General features: G+C 47.0%; 1 protein-coding gene across 3 annotated transcripts; it reads right to left on the bottom strand.

The window, feature by feature from the left end:
* Positions 1-303: 303 nt before the first annotated feature.
* slc26a2 (solute carrier family 26 member 2) lies at positions 304-18636 on the bottom strand. Of its 3 annotated transcripts, XR_013792383.1 has the most exons (7): positions 18402-18636; positions 15975-16636; positions 15163-15453; positions 8979-9221; positions 7653-7858; positions 1565-4331; positions 304-1457 (listed from the first exon to the last, which is right to left on the bottom strand). XR_013792383.1 is itself a non-coding variant. In XM_079529524.1 (6 exons), the coding sequence occupies exons 2-6, from the start codon at positions 16620-16622 to the stop codon at positions 3425-3427; spliced, it is 2295 nt and encodes a 764-aa protein (XP_079385650.1). In that variant the 5' UTR covers positions 16623-16685; positions 18402-18636; the 3' UTR covers positions 304-3424. The 3 variants fall into 3 exon arrangements, 2 of the variants coding, with proteins under 2 accessions (XP_079385650.1, XP_079385649.1); XM_079529524.1 differs by having other exon boundaries at positions 304-4331; positions 15975-16685; XM_079529523.1 differs by having other exon boundaries at positions 304-4331.
* Positions 18637-18725: the final 89 nt, after the last annotated feature.

The raw sequence follows: 18725 nt of genomic DNA, 5'->3' as shown, positions 1-18725 counted from the left end.
CAAGGATGGAAACCTGGCCAGAGTGACAGCGGTAAGGCAAGGATGGAAACCTGGCCAGAGTGACAGCGGTAAGGCACGGATGGAAACCTGGCCAGAGTGACAGCGGTAAGGCAAGGATGGAAACCTGGCCAGAGTGACAGCGGTACGGCAAGGATGGAAACCTGGCCAGAGTGACAGCGGTACGGCAAGGATGGAAACCTGGCCAGAGTGACAGCGGTACGGCAAGGATGGAACGGTAAGGCAAGGATGGAAACCTCAACCCATAAAAACACACATTAAATCCCCAAATACAACAACACTCTACTGTACAAGCATCCCTGAGCAGCAGACTAAGGAAGGCAGAACAAGGAGTGATTGTGGAGGCTTTTAATTTGTCGTACGTGAGTTTTAAGTTGTGTAGGTCCGATGTAGCACAGTAATACTGTACCACCTTTCACTCAGCCGGACGGATGTTGCCTCTTTAAAATGAAATGTACAATCATTATGTCTATTGAGCCCTGGGAGAAAACACACACGCGCACACGCACACGCACACACACACACACACACACACAGACACACACACAGACACACACACACACACACACTCTCTCTGATCTCTCTGTCTGCCTGCCTGCCCCACTCTGCATGAATCTATTCCGGACACAGCCGCCATCGCAACTGACCGGCCCCACAGAAAGTAGTACACACTAACGCCACAGTGGGTACGTGCCAGAGAACCTGGAACTACATTCAGGAAGTTAGTACACACTAACGCCACAGTGGGTACGTGCCAGAGAACTGGAACTACATTCAAGGAAGAAGAGGCTGGTAGTTCCAGGCTCTATATGGCATTCGGAGATTGTGAAATAGTTGTCTGTGGCTATATGGGAGACTATAGGAAGAGGCAGATGGTGAAACAGTTGTCTGTGGCTATATGGGAGACTATAGGAAGAGGCAGATTGTGAAACAGTTGTCTGTGGCTATATGGGAGACTATAGGAAGAGGCAGATTGTGAAACAGTTGTCTGTGGCTATATGGGAGACTATAGGAAGAGGCAGATTGTGAAACAGTTGTCTGTGGCTATATGGGAGACTATAGGAAGAGGCAGATTGTGAAACAGTTGTCTGTGGCTATATGGGAGACTATAGGAAGAGGCAGATTGTGAAACAGTTGTCTGTGGCTATATGGGAGACTATAGGAAGAGGCAGATTGAGGGTGCAGGACGGGCGGGCAGACAAAGCAGGTGAGGGAGGGTCTGTCTGTCTGGATGTTAGCAGGACAGACGGGGGGTATTCAGGGACACGTGGTGGCACGTGAGGGTCACAGGCAGAGAGAGACAGCGGACACAATGGTGGAACGTCTAAAAAGATAAGTCTTAAAAAGACAAAAGAGTGGCCGCACACACCGATTATTTATTAGGATGCAGAGTAGGAAATAAAGAAATAATCGGCACTTTGGCTACCAGTGCGGCCACTCTTTTGTCTCACTCTTTTGTCTTTTGTCTCACTTTGGCTACCAGTGCGGCCACTCTTTTGTCTCACTCTTTTGTCTTTTGTCTCACTTTGGCTACCAGTGCGGCCACTCTTTTGTCTTTTTAAGACTTATCTTTTCAGATGTTTCTGCCGTGAGCTGGCACCACTATACTAAGCCTGGTGTGCGTTTAGCATCCTCCTGCACAAGGGTGGAACATGTCATGCACTTGAACTAAACAAAGGAATGAATTCACAAATACAAATGTAACAAAAAAAATGTATGACGTTCACATAAATGATAATAAAAAAGGGAGCAAACTGTATACCGTTACCCAACAATAAACATGCATACTAATAATGAAGTTATGATTGTCTGCAGCATGGCTTTTTGTGCATAGTTTGGTTTCAGGAAAAGCTATATAGGCATCCACTAAAAAAACATACTAGTAGTAAGGTTAAATAAAATAAAAAATAGGATAAATATACATAAATATATATAAATATAATATAATATATCTAGACTGCTTTTGGAAAAAGGCTAGTCATTTCCCATGTAAACCTCCCGAATGCCGATAGCAAACAGACTTGAGAGCTACATATTGACAAACAACAAATCCATGATCGGCATCCACCCACCATGGAGGTCAAATTAGCCTCAATTCACGTCACGTCAGCGTCTCACTTGGTAAATGGGACGGAACATCACATTTAACTTCACGTCAGCGTTTTTCTTTCTTATTATTGGCAAAAACGTGACTTGAAGAGGCCTTTCTTTCCATTTAAATTGTTACATGTATAAATAAGACTCACTTTGGCATGTATCTCCAACCTATAAGCTTCAAAAAGGCTTCTCCCACACCAGGAATAGACCCAGTTGTCAAAGAAATACATACAACTGTGGAACAGCTCCTCCTGATTCACACACTAGCTGTCAACCCCATTAAGACCTGGAACACGTCTGTGTCGCCTTAGCCTTTAACCGCTTTTAACCATTATTTTTTAAACTTTAGCTGTTGGGAAAATAGCAGATCTATAAGCACAATATATCTGCTATATGAGCTCTATGAGCTTGTAGATCTGCTATTTTTCCAACAGCTTAAAAACAACACCAAAAGGGGTTCCCGTCCTGAATGGGTAAAACAGAGGAAGTCCTATTCTTCCTGACCTACCTGTAGGCTACTAGTGTTAAGGTTTTCACCTTTTCTGGCACGCAGTCCCTAGAACTGTGCTATTTAAATGGGGCACATTCAAGCTAATCATATCAGAATAATACTTTCTCCCCATATTTCACCTTTGGCTGAAAGTGTGTCACGCTTAGAAATGCTGAATGCTCTTCCTATAGCTAAGGCCATTCAGAAATTGAGCAACATTACCCTTTTTAAGTAACATTCCATTATGGTGGAACCATACTGTACAGTTGGGTGCCACCGAAATTGTCCCTTATCATTTGACCCATTTAGGCCTGACCTCAAAATTTTAAAAAATCCTTCTAAATCCTCCAGTTTTCTGAAATAAATATTTTCACGATTTTTCAAAAATAGCAGACCTACAAGCTCATAGCGCGCCACTCGGTGGCGTGCTATGAGCTTGTAGATCTGCTATTTTTCAATAGCTAAATTATAACAATGTTTAAAACACCAAAAGGGGTTCCCGCCCCAAAATGGGTTAACTGTCCTTTTGCGCAGATCACGCAAACCTCAGCAAAAAGAAAAGGACAATATCGATGGCCTCCAACTGTACCAAGACCACCTCAGAAAAAAAGATGCTCCGAATAAAGCACACAACCGACATAAAGCTAAATAAGTAACAGTAACAATTAGCCTTACAAAATACAATCGAAGAAAAATAAACAGAAGAAAGAATGGAGTCCATACTTCGTTTAAACGGGTGAAAATGTTCCACCTATGGGTCATTATTATGGCACTTTAAACAAGACCGGATGCGTCTGGCATCTGTGAGACGCGTAAACATCAACAGCCTGTGTCACAGTCTCCATTGGCAGAAGAAGAGGAGGAGGAGAGGCTTTGCGCATAGCGCACGGCGTCCGTGATGGTGAAGAAGAACGCCATTTTTCTCTCTCTAAATTCTCCCTTTTCTCCCTCCTCCTCCTCCTCCTCTGCTCCTTGTGTCTCCGCGGCGGGGGGGAAGTACCCGCCCCTCTCCAGCGAGTCCAGCACCGAGGCGTTGCAGCGGGCTAGCAGAACGCGGACGCCGACCTCCTTGTAGTCCTTGCGGACCTCCTTCAGGGCGTTGACGCCCGCCGTGTCGAGGAAGAGCACGGGGCCGCAGTCCATCACCACGCTGTGGAAGCCTCCGGAGGTCTCCTTCTCCTGCACGAGGTCTACGGTCACCCCCGCCGCCTCTTCTTTACCCGCCTCCCCCGCCGCCTCTCCCAGTTTTTCCCGCTTCTTCCTGCTCTTCTCCGACTTCCTCCGCCGGGCTTTCTCCTTGGCGGGGTCGAGCCCCAGGCGTCGGTAAAGTGCCGCTTTGAAGAGACTCTGGTTGGCGTAGTAGATCGGCGCCTCGTACCGGAAGACCGCGACCCCCGGCTGCCGGCGCAGTCCGCGGTACGCGGCGAGGTCCTCGTACACTTCCCTGCTCTCCTCCCCCTCCTCCTCCTCCTCCGCCTCCTTGCGGGCGGCTCCGGCCCGGCCCAGCTCCACCGCGCGGGCTCGCTGCGTGCGGGCGAGGACGGCGAACGCGGACACCAACACACCCACCAGGAGGCCCAGCTCTGTGTTGACCAGCGCCGAGCACGCCATCGTCGCCAGCCAGACGACGGCGTCGACGCGGTTGGCGCGCCACATGCGCGGCACGTCCATGAACCTGCGCAGGGCGCCGCGGAGGTTGACCACGATGATCACCGCCAGCACGCACCTGGATGGGAACACAAGAGGATGGTTGAGGCCCATTATATATTCAGCGTTTGAGCCAAGGAGCACCATTTGTGACTAGATTTGACTGAGAGCCTGCCATCGCGCAAATTCCAGCTTTTCACCAGAGGAGAAAAACTGTGGCTAGGCTAAACTTCCACTCGCTCGAGCCATTGAGTTATAATTATACTTCCGGCAGTCTTCCGGGTGCTTCAAAACGCCACTGAGCAACTTCCACTGAAATTAATTGATTGATTGATTGAAATATTTATTAACAGTTTGCAGAATTACAGTACATTTCAAGCACAAACTCAATACAAAGGCTGTTAACTGTGAGTGGACGACCCAATTAAGCATTACACTTGTTTACAAGAGGGTCCACCATGTCCAATTCATCAAAACATTTAGAGACGTACAAATAGACACTTCTATATAAGAACAGAACAGGAATTCATCATAATGGAGGTAAAAAGGGAAAAGAAACATATACAGTGAGGGAAAAGGGGGGGAGGGGTGGGGGGGATTCAGATTTTACGGGGGCCAGTTTTGAATTGCGGCCGTCCGTAGGTGCCCTTTGAGAGCGGTTTTGAAGGAGTCAAGGGATTCGCATGTCTTAATGACTGTTGGTAGGGCGTTCCACATTTTGGTGGCATAGGAGCGAAAATAATTTAGTCCCTTGTTTGTGCCGAATCTGGGTTGTACATGGTTCGTTGCACTCCCTCTGGTGTTGTGGGTGTGGACTTCGTTAACGTTAAGGAAGTATCTAGACAGGTACATGGGTATCTTGGTGGAGTATCGAATCTTGTGGACCAGACCCATTGCAAGATGCTGTACTCTGTCGTTGACCCTAAGCCTAAGCCATCCCAGTCTGTCAAATATCGGGGGGGGCAGGGCTAACGCTCTATCCTTTATAGCTCTATGACTAAATATAGGTCAGACGACACACGCACAGGTGAAATGTACTGTGGTAGATTGCCCAACATTATGAGTAATAGGTTATATAATTGCGTGTGTTTGGATATGATGACAGAAACAAAGCATAGCAGCCCTTTAGCACTTAACCCATTTTGACCTGGGAACGATTCTACAAATGTCTTCTAAATCCTGACAGTTTTCTGAAAGAAACCTATGTTTCTATGTCATTGCTGCTCAACCTTTTTCATGTCAAGGACCCCCAAAAATTATATGAATTTGGCCGCCGACCCCCGTCTGAAAATATGTTGTTCCAGGGGCCTCCCGAGTAGCAAACATTTGAGTTAAAAATGTTCGCTCTGAAAGAATATATATTCAAAGATTTGCGCCACATTTTCACGATTTTTCAAAAGTAGCAGACGAGCTCGTAGCGCGGCACGCTATGAACTTGTAGATCTGCTATCTTTCCATAGCTAAATGATAACATAATGCTTTAAACACCAAAAGGGGTTCCCGCCCAAAATGGGTTAAACACTCGAGGGACGCATGAATGGGAAATGTAAACGTGAGCGCATCCTTCACAGTGGCATGAATACCAGAGGTAGGCGTGTAAATATAGTTACGTGTATTATTTCGACCTTCAAACTGGTTTGAAGATAAGGCAAAAGAACAAACAGATAATTATGCACCTGTGTACACTTAATCTGAAGTTCTGGATTATTATATAATGTTAACGGTAACAGGTACGGTCGCCCCAATTCCATCTCGCAGATCTACAAGCAGATCTACAAGCTCATAGCGCGGCACCGAGTGCCGTGCTACGAGCTTGTTGATCTGCTATTTTTGAAAAATCGTGAAAATGTCGTCTTTGAATATTCTTTCAGAGCAATTAACTCAAATGGGTCCGGGGGTCCCTGGAACAACATATTTTCAGATGGGGGGGGTCCCTGGAACAACATATTTTCAGATGGGGGGGTCCGTGGCCAAATACAGATAATTCTCCTTGGCATGAAAAAGGTTGTGCATCACTGACACAGGGTTTTTTTTTCATGATTTAGGAAGACATTTTGTAGAATTGACCTCAGGTCCTAATGGGTTAAGGTCAGGAGATAAGACTCCTGACCTATGGGGCCACATGAGGCTACTTACAGACTCCTGACCTATGGGGCCACATGAGGCTACTTACAGACTCCTGACCTATGGGGCCACATGAGGCTACTTACAGACTCCTGACCTATGGGGCCACATGAGGCTACTTACAGACTCCTGACCTATGGGGCCACATGAGGCTAGTACTTAGACTATTTTAAACATCCAGTGATGTTCTACAGCCTGGAACTAAATAAAGTTGTGTCAAAACAAAACATTGTTCATGGGGCTAGTAAACCAGTCAAAACATGGTTTATGGGCTAAGCCAGGGGTTCTCAACGTTTTTGGCCGGGGACCCCCGGAAATGCTTTGGCAATGTCTCGGGACCCCCGCCCCGCCCCCTCCCGACCCCCAATATAAATTGACTGCTACAATAACCTTAAACCATTTTGGGCGGGAACCCCTTTTGGTGTTTTAAGCATTATGTTATAATTTAGCTATTTAAAAATAGCAGATCTACAAGCTCGTAGCGCGCCACCGAGTGGCGCGCTACGAGCTTGTAGGTCTGCTATTTTTGAAAAATCGTGAAAAAAAAATTAAAAAAATAAATCTTTTTTTTTTTTTTTAAATAATTTGGGGACCCCCTAAAATAATTTGGCGACCCCCCGAGGGGTCGCGACCCACGGGTTGAGAACCCCTGGGCTAAGCTACAGTATATCTTGCTGGACTCACAGAGTAGCTGAAAATGTGTGCACTTGAGCTGCGACATTATTGTGAAATGTGAAACATGCTTGGTTATATTTATAGTAACTGTATTGGTTGTAGAGCAGTGGTTTTCAACCAGTGGTCCCGGAGACCACCAGTGGTCCTGGAAGGGATTCCAGGTGGTCCCCCAGCTAAATGATGGATAGTTGGTAACCAAATGGACCCTTATAGATCTTTAACCCTTGAGAGCGTAACATGAGGTTTCATTGAGACTCTTGAGAGCGTAACACGAGCTCGTAGGTCTGCTATTTTTGAAAAAACGTGAAAATGTGGCGCAAATCTTTGAATATATTCATTCACAGTGACCGTTTTTTAAGTCAAATATTTGCTTCTGGGGGGGGGGGGGGGGTCCCTGGAACAACATATGTTTCAGATGGGGGTAGGCGGCCAATTACATATAGTTTTGGGGGTCCTTGACATGAAAATGGGTCCTTGACATGAAAATGTTTGAGAACGACTGACGTAGAAACATGAGGTTTTTGTGAAAACTTGTCATGATAGAAGACATTTGTAGAATCTGTTCTCAGGTCCAAATGGGTTTAGTAAAGCGTGTACTAACTTCTGCAGCGAGTAGAAGAGCGGCGCGATGAGCAGCAGCACCAGCAGCAGCACCAGCGAGGTGACCAGGCCCGACACCTGGGTCTGGCAGCCCGTGGACTCCTTCACCAGGGTCTTGGTGAGCGCCGCGCTGGTGGCGAAGCAGCGGAAGAAGGACGGCAGGATGTTGCAGAAGCCGATGGCGTACATCTCCTGGTTGGCGTCCACCTGGAATGAAGAATTATGGACGTTTTAGAGAACATGCAAGGTCCAGGCCAACCCGGCGGAACAGCGGATTCGACCGTTATCTCTGCATTGGAACGGAGAAATCATCCGTTATCAGCACGTTTGAATGGTGCCAAAATGTCCATACTGGCATCCTCACCACATAGCCTGGTCAAGGTTTCCCCCTGGTGGACGTGTCATTTCCGGTGCATGGAACTAGGAGCTACTAATATATACTATTCTCTGCCTATCAGGACGTAACTCGGACGGCGCTGGTGGCCTTCGCAACGCTCGGCACGGCGACTCGCTCGGCTAGCGCCTCGCTCGGCGGTGCCTCACGTAGCTCATGGCCACCAGACACGGCGCGCCTCCGTCAGGACATCAGTGATAATGACAATCGCTACAATCGCAGATAATGACATACTGAACAGTGAGGATGCCAGTATGGACATTTTGGCACCATTCAAACGTGCTGATAACGGATGATTTCGCCGATTCAATACATGATACCAGTCGAATGGGGTGGGCGGAACCACGGGGGCAAACATGCATGTTCCCCCACACCTTAACCCATTCTGACCTGAGATCATATTCCTGACAGTTTTCTGAAAAAGCTATGTTTCTATGTCAGTCGTTCTTCGATTTTTCAAAAATAGCAGACCTACAAGCTCGTAGCATGCCACTCGGTGGCGCGCTACGAGCTTGTAGATGTGCTATTTTTCAATAGCTAAAGCATAACATAATACTAACACCAAAAGGGTTCCCGCCCAAAATGTGTTAATCCATTCTGGACGGGAACCCCTTCATGTCTTTATGTATGTAAATTGTCTTGTTCTTTGTGTTATGTCAAATGTGTGTATATGTGTTCTGCATACTTGGCTGCATGGGTCGCAAGACACATTTCAGTGTGAACTGACAATAAAGTACTAAATCACTATATCATTTTCCATATACCATATACTGTAACACACACACACACACACACACACACACACACACACACACACACACACACACACACACACACACACACACACACACACACACACACACACACACACACACACACACACACACACACACACACACACACACACACACACACACACACACACACACACACCGCGTAGCCGTGCTTCTTGGCGAACATCTCCGACAGGGACACGGTGATGGCGAAGCCCACCACGGCGATGGAGAAGGCGTCCAGCGCCACGTTGGGTATGAGGTGCCAGGCGGGCAGCTGGGGGGGCAGGAACCCTGTGGGGATGGAGCCCGCCACCGCAGAGCCGTACTCGCTGTGGAAGCACCCGAAGTGGGACGCCAGGGTGGCACCGATCACCACCACCAGCTCAAAGGGGATGGGAGCCTGGGTGGGAGAGAAAACAATTAATAAAATGAAGGCGTTTCGAATGGCTTTGCTTGGACTTACACCAGTGTTGATTTCGTCGACTAAAACTAAGACGAAAAATGTTCGTCGACTACCTTTTTTCACTGACGAAAACTAAATGGAAACTAAATGAAAACTAAGCTATGATGACTAAAACCAAGACTAAATAATAAATATACCGACAATTTCGTCAACAAATAAAAACTAGACTAAAATGTTAGGAAGGGACTAGTGGACAAGAGATCCAGTATAAGTCATTTTACACTTGGTTGCATGCTGAAAATAGCCGATCTCACAACGCGTCGCGCTGCGACGCGTTGTGAGCTTGTGTAAGTGTAAAATCAGTCATTACGACGGCATCAAGGCCCACCAAAACACATTTTAGTCGACTAAATCACCTGTAGATTTAGTAGACTAAAATCTCATGACATTTAGTCGACTAAAACTAAACTAACACTAACACATTCCAGGTGACTAAAATGTGACTAAAACTAAATGAAAACTATTCAAGAGACTATGACTAAAACTAAAATAGCTGCCAAAAACAACACTGGGCTGAGCTACATCGAGTGTAAATGGTGCATTTATATTAGCGCCTTTATCCAAGGTGCTTTATCCAAGGTGCTTTATCCAAGGTGCTTTATCCAAGGTGCTTTACATCAGGGGTTCTCAACGTTTTTGGCCGGGGACCCCCGGAAATGCTTTGGCAATGGCTCGGGACCCCCGCCCCGCCCCCTCCCGACCCCCAATATAAATTGACTGCTACAATAACCTTAACCCATTTTGGGCAGGAACCCCTTTTGGTGTTTTAAGCATTGATATAATTTAGCTATTGAAAAATAGCAGATCTACAAGCTCATAGCGCGCCACCGAGTGGCGCGCTACGAGCTTGTAGGTCTGCTATTTTAGAAAAATCGTGAAAATAAAATTTTAAAAAGATTGGGCCTTACATTCACCCATTCACACACATTCATACAGCTAGCTTTACATAGATTGTGCATTACATTCACCCATTCACACACATTCATACAGCTAGCTTTACATAGATTGTGCATTACATTCACCCATTCACACACATTCATACAGCTAGCTTTACATAGATTGGGCATTACATTCACCCATTCACACACATTCATACAGCTAGCTTTACATAGATTGGGCATTACATTCACCCATTCACACACATTCATACAGCTAGCTTTACATAGATTGTGCATTACATTCACCCATTCACACACATTCATACAGCTAGCTTTACATAGATTGGGCATTACATTCACCCATTCACACACATTCATACAGCTAGCTTTACATAGATTGGGCATTACATTCACCCATTCACACACATTCATACAGCTAGCTTTACATAGATTGGGCATTACATTCACCCATTCACACACATTCATACAGCTAGCTTTACATAGATTGGGCATTACATTCACCCATTCACACACATTCATACAGCTAGCTTTACATAGATTGGGCATTACATTCACCCATTCACACACACATTGATGCCCGGAGGAAACCACGCAAGGCACCAACCTGCACATCGGGAGCATTTAGGGGTTCAGAGTCTAGCTCAAGGACACTTCGACACTAACTCTGGGGGAGCCCAGGTTCGAACTGGGAACCCATCCGGCCACTCTACCCCTGAGCCACCGCCGCCCGTGTATGTGTGAAGTATGCGCAGTCCACGAAATAATAACGTGCATGCGAAACGCTCCTGGCTACACCAAGATCTGTTGGCGCACGCAGATTTGCTCCGCCGTCTCCATTTTGGAGACGATATAATACGTGCGTGTGGGGGCATACGCACATTTTGAACTGATCCTTCTTTTTTTTTAGAGCATGCATATCCAGGGCCCGCGCTATCTGCGCGTCTGGTGTAGCCGGTATCATTGTCTGGTGTAGCCGGTATCATTGGTCTGGTGTAGCCGGTATCATTGTCTGGTGTAGCCGGTATCATCGTCTGGTGTAGCCGGTATCATCGTCTGGTGTAGCCGGTATCATTGGTCTGGTGTAGCCGGTATCATTGGTCTGGTGTAGCCGGTATCATTGGTCTGGTGTAGCCGGTATCATCGTCTGGTGTAGCCGGTATCATTGGTCTGGTGTAGCCGGTATCATTGTCTGGTGTAGCCGGTATCATTGTCTGGTGTAGCCGGTATCATTGTCTGGTGTAGCCGGTATCATTGTCTGGTGTAGCCGTATCATCGTCTGGTGTAGCCGGTATCATTGTCTGGTGTAGCCGGTATCATTGGTCTGATGTAGCCGGTATCATTGGTCTGGTGTAGCCGGTATCATTGGTCTGGTGTAGCCGGTATCATCGTCTGGTGTAGCCGGTATCATTGGTCTGGTGTAGCCGGTATCATCGTCTGGTGTAGCCGGTATCATTGGTCTGGTGTAGCCGGTATCATTGTCTGGTGTAGCCGGTATCATTGGTCTGGTGTAGCCGGTATCATCGTCTGGTGTAGCCGGTATCATTGGTCTGGTGTAGCCGGTATCATTGTCTGGTGTAGCCGTATCATCGCCTGGTGTAGCCGGTATCATTGTCTGGTGTAGCCGGTATCATTGTCTGGTGTAGCCGTATCATTGTCTGGTGTAGCCGGTATCATCGTCTGGTGTAGCCGGTATCATTGTCTGGTGTAGCCGGTATCATTGTCTGGTGTAGCCGGTATCATTGTCTGGTGTAGCCGGTATCATTGTCTGGTGTAGCCGGTATCATCGTCTGGTGTAGCCGGTATCATTGTCTGGTGTAGCCGGTATCATCGTCTGGTGTAGCCGGTATCATTGTCTGGTGTAGCCGGTATCATTGGTCTGGTGTAGCCGGTATCATCGTCTGGTGTAGCCGGTATCATTGTCTGGTGTAGCCGGTATCATTGGTCTGGTGTAGCCGGTATCATTGGTCTGGTGTAGCCGGTATCATTGGTCTGGTGTAGCCGGTATCATCGTCTGGTGTAGCCGGTATCATTGTCTGGTGTAGCCGGTATCATCGTCTGGTGTAGCCGGTATCATTGGTCTGGTGTAGCCGGTATCATTGTCTGGTGTAGCCGGTATCATTGGTCTGGTGTAGCCGGTATCATCGTCTGGTGTAGCCGGTATCATTGTCTGGTGTAGCCGTATCATTGTCTGGTGTAGCCGGTATCATTGTCTGGTGTAGCCGGTATCATTGTCTGGTGTAGCCGTATCATTGTCTGGTGTAGCCGTATCATTGTCTGGTGTAGCCGGTATCATCGTCTGGTGTAGCCGGTATCATTGGTCTGGTGTAGCCGGTATCATCGTCTGGTGTAGCCGGTATCATTGGTCTGGTGTAGCCGGTATCATTGGTCTGGTGTAGCCGGTATCATCGTCTGGTGTAGCCGGTATCATTGGTCTGGTGTAGCCGGTATCATTGGTCTGGTGTAGCCGGTATCATTGGTCTGGTGTAGCCGGTATCATTGGTCTGGTGTAGCCGGTATCATGGTCTGGTGTAGCCGGTATCATTGGTCTGGTGTAGCCGGTATCATGGTCTGGTGTAGCCGGTATCATTGGTCTGGTGTAGCCGGTATCATTGTCTGGTGTAGCCGGTATCATCGTCTGGTGTAGCCGGTATCATTGGTCTGGTGTAGCCGGTATCATTGTCTGGTGTAGCCGGTATCATTGTCTGGTGTAGCCGGTATCATTGGTCTGGTGTAGCCGGTATCATTGGTCTGGTGTAGCCGGTATCATGGTCTGGTGTAGCCGGTATCATTGGTCTGGTGTAGCCGGTATCATTGGTCTGGTGTAGCCGGTATCATTGGTCTGGTGTAGCCGGTATCATTGTCTGGTGTAGCCGGTATCATTGGTCTGGTGTAGCCGGTATCATTGGTCTGGTGTAGCCGGTATCATTGGTCTGGTGTAGCCGGTATCATCGTCTGGTGTAGCCGGTATCATCGTCTGGTGTAGCCGGTATCATCGTCTGGTGTAGCCGGTATCATTGTCTGGTGTAGCCGGTATCATTGGTCTGGTGTAGCCGGTATCATTGTCTGGTGTAGCCGGTATCATTGGTCTGGTGTAGCCGGTATCATCGTCTGGTGTAGCCGGTATCATTGGTCTGGTGTAGCCGGTATCATCGTCTGGTGTAGCCGGTATCATCGTCTGGTGTAGCCGGTATCATTGGTCTGGTGTAGCCGGTATCATCGTCTGGTGTAGCCGGTATCATCGTCTGGTGTAGCCGGTATCATCGTCTGGTGTAGCCGGTATCATTGTCTGGTGTAGCCGGTATCATTGGTCTGGTGTAGCCGGTATCATTGTCTGGTGTAGCCGGTATCATGGTCTGGTGTAGCCGGTATCATTGGTCTGGTGTAGCCGGTATCATTGGTCTGGTGTAGCCGGTATCATTGGTCTGGTGTAGCCGGTATCATTGGTCTGGTGTAGCCGGTATCATCGTCTGGTGTAGCCGGTATCATCGTCTGGTGTAGCCGGTATCATTGGTCTGGTGTAGCCGGTATCATTGTCTGGTGTAGCCGGTATCATGGTCTGGTGTAGCCGGTATCATCGTCTGGTGTAGCCGGTATCATGGTCTGGTGTAGCCGGTATCATTGTCTGGTGTAGCCGGTATCATTGGTCTGGTGTAGCCGGTATCATTGGTCTGGTGTAGCCGGTATCATTGGTCTGGTGTAGCCGGTATCATTGTCTGGTGTAGCCGGTATCATTGACATACATTGGCTCTTTCCAAACGCGATGGCAGCGCAGTAAATTCCACGCACAGACGTGATCGGTGTTGCTCCGCTGTTACAAACTGCTCTGCCTTCAACAATACAACAATAAGGGCCTTTCTCAGCCCCACCCTTCTCCAATTGTTTATATTGTTGTTTAGTTTCCAGGGCGGAGGGCGGAGGTGAGCGGGTGGGGTCGACCCTTACTGGGCTGCATTCACAAATTCAAGACACGTGTCTTGCGTTTGTCTTTGCTTTATCTGTGGTTTATTTGTGGTGTCGTCCACAGTTTTTGTATCGAGTTGAGCTTGAAATGTACCTGTTCTGCATACTGCTAGTAAATACTTCCATCAATCAATCAATCAATCAATCAATCCTAATGCAAAACCTTTAGAATTTCAAACCCATAAAAACAATAGAATGGTGGACGTTCATTTTAAGATCAAGTAGCTACACCATCAAGGCTGATCATTCAGTACATTAATAAACAAAGCACCATCCATCCACCTTCTGCCGCTTATCCAGAGTCGGTCGCGGGGGCTGTGTTGTTTTGGCAGTCTCTTGAATAGTTTATTTAGTTTTAGTCACATTTTAGTCGACTAAATATCATAAGATTTTAGTCGACGAAAACGGGGTGCATACTTAGTTTAGACTAGTCATTGGTTAGACATTTAGGTTTAGGTGTGCTGCCCCGTGGGAGGTTAGGTTTAGGGTGAGGGTTTGAGATAGGTTGTAGTTGTAGGACTAATGACTGGTCTAACCAATGACTAGTCTAAACCCAAAACTGTCTAAACTAAGTACTGCACCCGACGAAAACTACAGTTGAATTAGTCGACTAAAACTAATTTTGGCGGCCTTGATGCCATTGTAATGACTGTTTTTACACTTGCTGAAAGTAGCCGATCTACAAGTTCACAACGTGTCGCCGCGCGACGCATTGTTTTCAGCATGCAAACAAAGTGTAAAATGACTTATACTGGATCTCTTGTCCACTAGTCCCTTCCTGACATTTTAGTCTAGTATTAATTTGTCTACGAAATTGTCAATATATTTAGTCTCAGCTTCAGTCTTAGCTTTCATTTAGTTTCCATGAGGTTTGTCAGTGGAAAAAGGTAGCCGATGAACAGAATTTCGTCTCAGTTTTAGTCGACGACATCAACACAGTGCAGGGGGCAACAGTTTCAGCAGAGTGCTCCATAATGTACAACATCTATATATATATATCCACCGTCCGCCCTCCTTACCTTCAGTTTGTCCTTAAAGTGGTAGTTGAGCTCCTTGGCCGGCACCAGCACCAGGAGACACAGCAGGCTGGTGATCAGGTCACACATGTTGGTGCTGGCCAGGTTGGCCAGGAGGCTGTACCAGGTCTTGACCAGGGTGAACCAGCCCTGGGGCCGGGGGATGCTGAGGCCCAGGAGGTGCTTGAGCTGAGAGGTGAGGATGGTCAGGGAGGCTCCCGTGGCGAAGCCGCTCAGGAGGGAGTCGGAGAGGTAGACGGAGACGAAGCCCACCTGGAAGAGACCCATCAGCACCTGGAAGGGAGACGGGGAGAGGAGAGGAGACAGACGTTGTGTGTTTTAACCCATTTTCAGCGGGAACTCCTTTTGGTGTTTTTAGCATTATGTTATACTTTAGCTATTGAAAACTATTTTTGAAAAATCGTGAAAATGTATAGTGCAAATCTTTGAATATATATTCTTTCAGAGCCAACGTTTTTAACTCAAATCTCTTAGCTGGGGACAACCTCACCTGGAACCCCCTCAAGGACCACTGGGTAGCGAACCACTATCATGAACTAATCCCAAACCTCCACTGACATCCTTACCTGGTAGACCCCAGCAGTGAAAGTACCTCCACTGACATCCTTACCTGGTAGACCCCAGCAGTGAACCACTGTCCTGAACTAATCCCAAACCTCCACTGCCATCCTTACCTGGTAGACCCCATCCTGGTAGACCCCATCCCCATCCTTACCTGGTAGACCCCATCCTGGTAGACCCCAGCAGTGAACCACTGTCCTGAACTAATCCCAAACCTCCACTGACATCCTTACCTGGTAGACCCCAGCAGTGAAGGTCACCGTAGACCCCACCATGATGGCATAGCAGCTCCTGTCGCACACCGCCACACCACCGCCACTACTGCCATTCCCCTGGCCCGCCAGCAGGGCCGCGCTGCTGCTACCGTTGCCACTACTAACGCCCTCCTCCACGAGGAGGTATCCCGCCGCGGCCAGCTCCCGGTCCACGACCTGGCCGACGAGCAGGCACAGCACCCCGAAGATCCCCACCGAGATGTGCCGAGAGGTGCCCAGGAGGGTGTAGATGATGGAGGAGAAGAAGGACGTGTAGAGGCCGTAGATGGGGTCCTGGCCGGCCAACAGGGAGTAGGCGATGGACTGGGGGACCAGCAGGACGCCCACGATCAGTCCCGACATGACGTCGCCCAGGATCCACTCCCTGAGTCGATAGCGCGGCAGCCATTTCAGAATGGGGAAGAAGCCCAGCACTTTGGCCCGGGTCTTCTCCGGGGTGCACGCGCAGCAGTGTCTTTTGAGTTTGCGGGCGGCGAGCGTTTTCCAGTTCTCTTCCTCTTCCGCCGTCTGCAGTCTTTCCAGGATGAGAGGTTCGTGGCTCCGGTCTCTGGTGTTGGTTCTTCTGTTGTCTGCAGCTAGAGGGCAGCAGAGCTCTCCTGAAGACATGATGAAGCCCTGATCTGTGGAGTAGGGATGGGTGATTAATCAGGCATCAACATCGGTATTGATCTGTGGAGTAGGGATGGGCGATTAATCAGTCATCAACATCGGTATTGATCTGTGGAGTAGGGATGGGCGATTAATCAGTCATCAACATCGGTATCGGATGATATTGGCCTTCACCCATTTAGACTGCAACTAAATGTAAAATGACTTATACTGGATCTCTTAACATTTTAATCTAGTTTTTATTTGTTGACAAAATTGTCAGTAGCCTATATTTAGTCTTAGTCATCATAGCTTAGTTTTCATTTAGTTTCCGTTTAGTTTGTCAGTGGAAAAAGGTAGTCGACGGACATTTTTCATCTTCGTTTTAGTCGACGAAATCAACACTGCTACTTAGTACTTATGTCTAGAGTAGGGAGTGTAGAGACTAGAGCCGGGCCGGATTGCGACATATTCTGACAGTCATAGAAGAAAATAATAGTAATAAATTAATAATAATGAATTACTTCCTTGTCCACGTGTCCCTGGCGTGGTTTAAGTACGTCATCTTTGCTCAATAAATGTGCAGGTCAAGGCCAAGATATGGACACTAGAATACGGCTTGCCAATTGGTTTCATATTGCAGGCCACATTTTGTTTTAGCCCATTATTGTGTAAAAATCACACACGTGTGAACTGAGTGGTGCAACTCCCCCTCTCTGTAATTAGCAGGCAACAGTGCAACACTATCTCTCTCTCTGTTTCTGGCACAACAGCGCCACTTTTGCCCCTACTGGTACTCTAAACATTGGAATATAGTCCCATAGGGAGATTGCTGTTCCTTGGAGTGGTTGCACCAAAAAAAAAAATATATATATATATATATATATATATATAAATTAAAATAACTTATATTAAATTATATATATATATATATATATATATATATATATATAATTTAATATAAGTTATTTTAATTTTTATCCAGGCTCCAGAACATCTCTTATGTCTCAACACAACGTAATGTCCTAAAACCACTGTCTGGTTGAGAAGTGATAGTGATCTCACTCAGTTGGACTTCACTGCACCCGCCCACAATATCCTAATAATACAATTTGAATCATTAATGAGGTCATATTAATCACCAAGGAGTGTGTGGGGCCTGGTACAAAAAAATATACATTGCACCCTGTATAAGATGTGTGACATATACAGCACGCACGCACGCACGCGCGCGCGCACACACACACACACACACACACACACACACACACACACACACACACAACCCTAAAAGGACCCTGGACCACTGGTTGAGAACCAGCTCGCCCAGTCATCACAGATACTTCCTCTATCCAAAACAAGAGTTTACAAGAAAGTACACAAGCCTGCAGTTAAATATGTATTTGTGATATACATAAATAATTCTAGCCTAAGCCTATACACGCTGCTTAATAGTAGTATAAAACGTACAGTTAAAGCCAAAAATAAATACAAAATAAACAAAAATCAATTAATTTAAATAACATCATAACCAATCAATCGTTTCTTTACATGGCAAAAAACAACGTCTTGACTTTGACTGACGCGTTGTATACGTTTAAAACCAGACCATCAAACCAACACCTGGGACGTATTTAGAGTAATGAATGAGGACCATTGTAAACAAGTTGCCAACGTGGACATGCATACATACTACTGTGTAGTTGAACTAGGAAGACTATTAGTGTCAAAGCGTCCAGTCACAGATCTGTTTACTGTGGACTCACTGTGGGACAATTTAATTAAAATACAACTCACCGGAGCTCAGTGTCAATTCCGATTCATATGCTGAGGTTTTAATGCTGTTCTTCTCCTCGATCTTCTGTTACTTTGGATCATTTCTTTACAGCTCAACTTGTCTTCAGTTCAAATCATTTCACACTCACTCTCTCTCTCTCTCCCTCTCTCCGTCCTCCTCCTGTTGAATATGACGCAGGCGCAGCAGCCACCACTGCGTGGTGTTACACCGTGACTGCTGACCTATCGAAATGAGGGACTCCCTAGAGGTCGCTGTTTCACAACATTTCGTGTGTTTCGTCCCCCACACAAAGCCAAAGGTGGTTGTTGGGAATCGGGATTAAT

The sequence above is a fragment of the Electrona antarctica genome, assembly GCF_951216825.1.
Source record: "Electrona antarctica genome assembly, chromosome: 19".
Lineage (NCBI taxonomy): Eukaryota > Metazoa > Chordata > Actinopteri > Myctophiformes > Myctophidae > Electrona > Electrona antarctica.
Note: the sequence above shows the minus strand (reverse complement) of the source record. Positions and strands in the feature narration are given on the sequence as shown.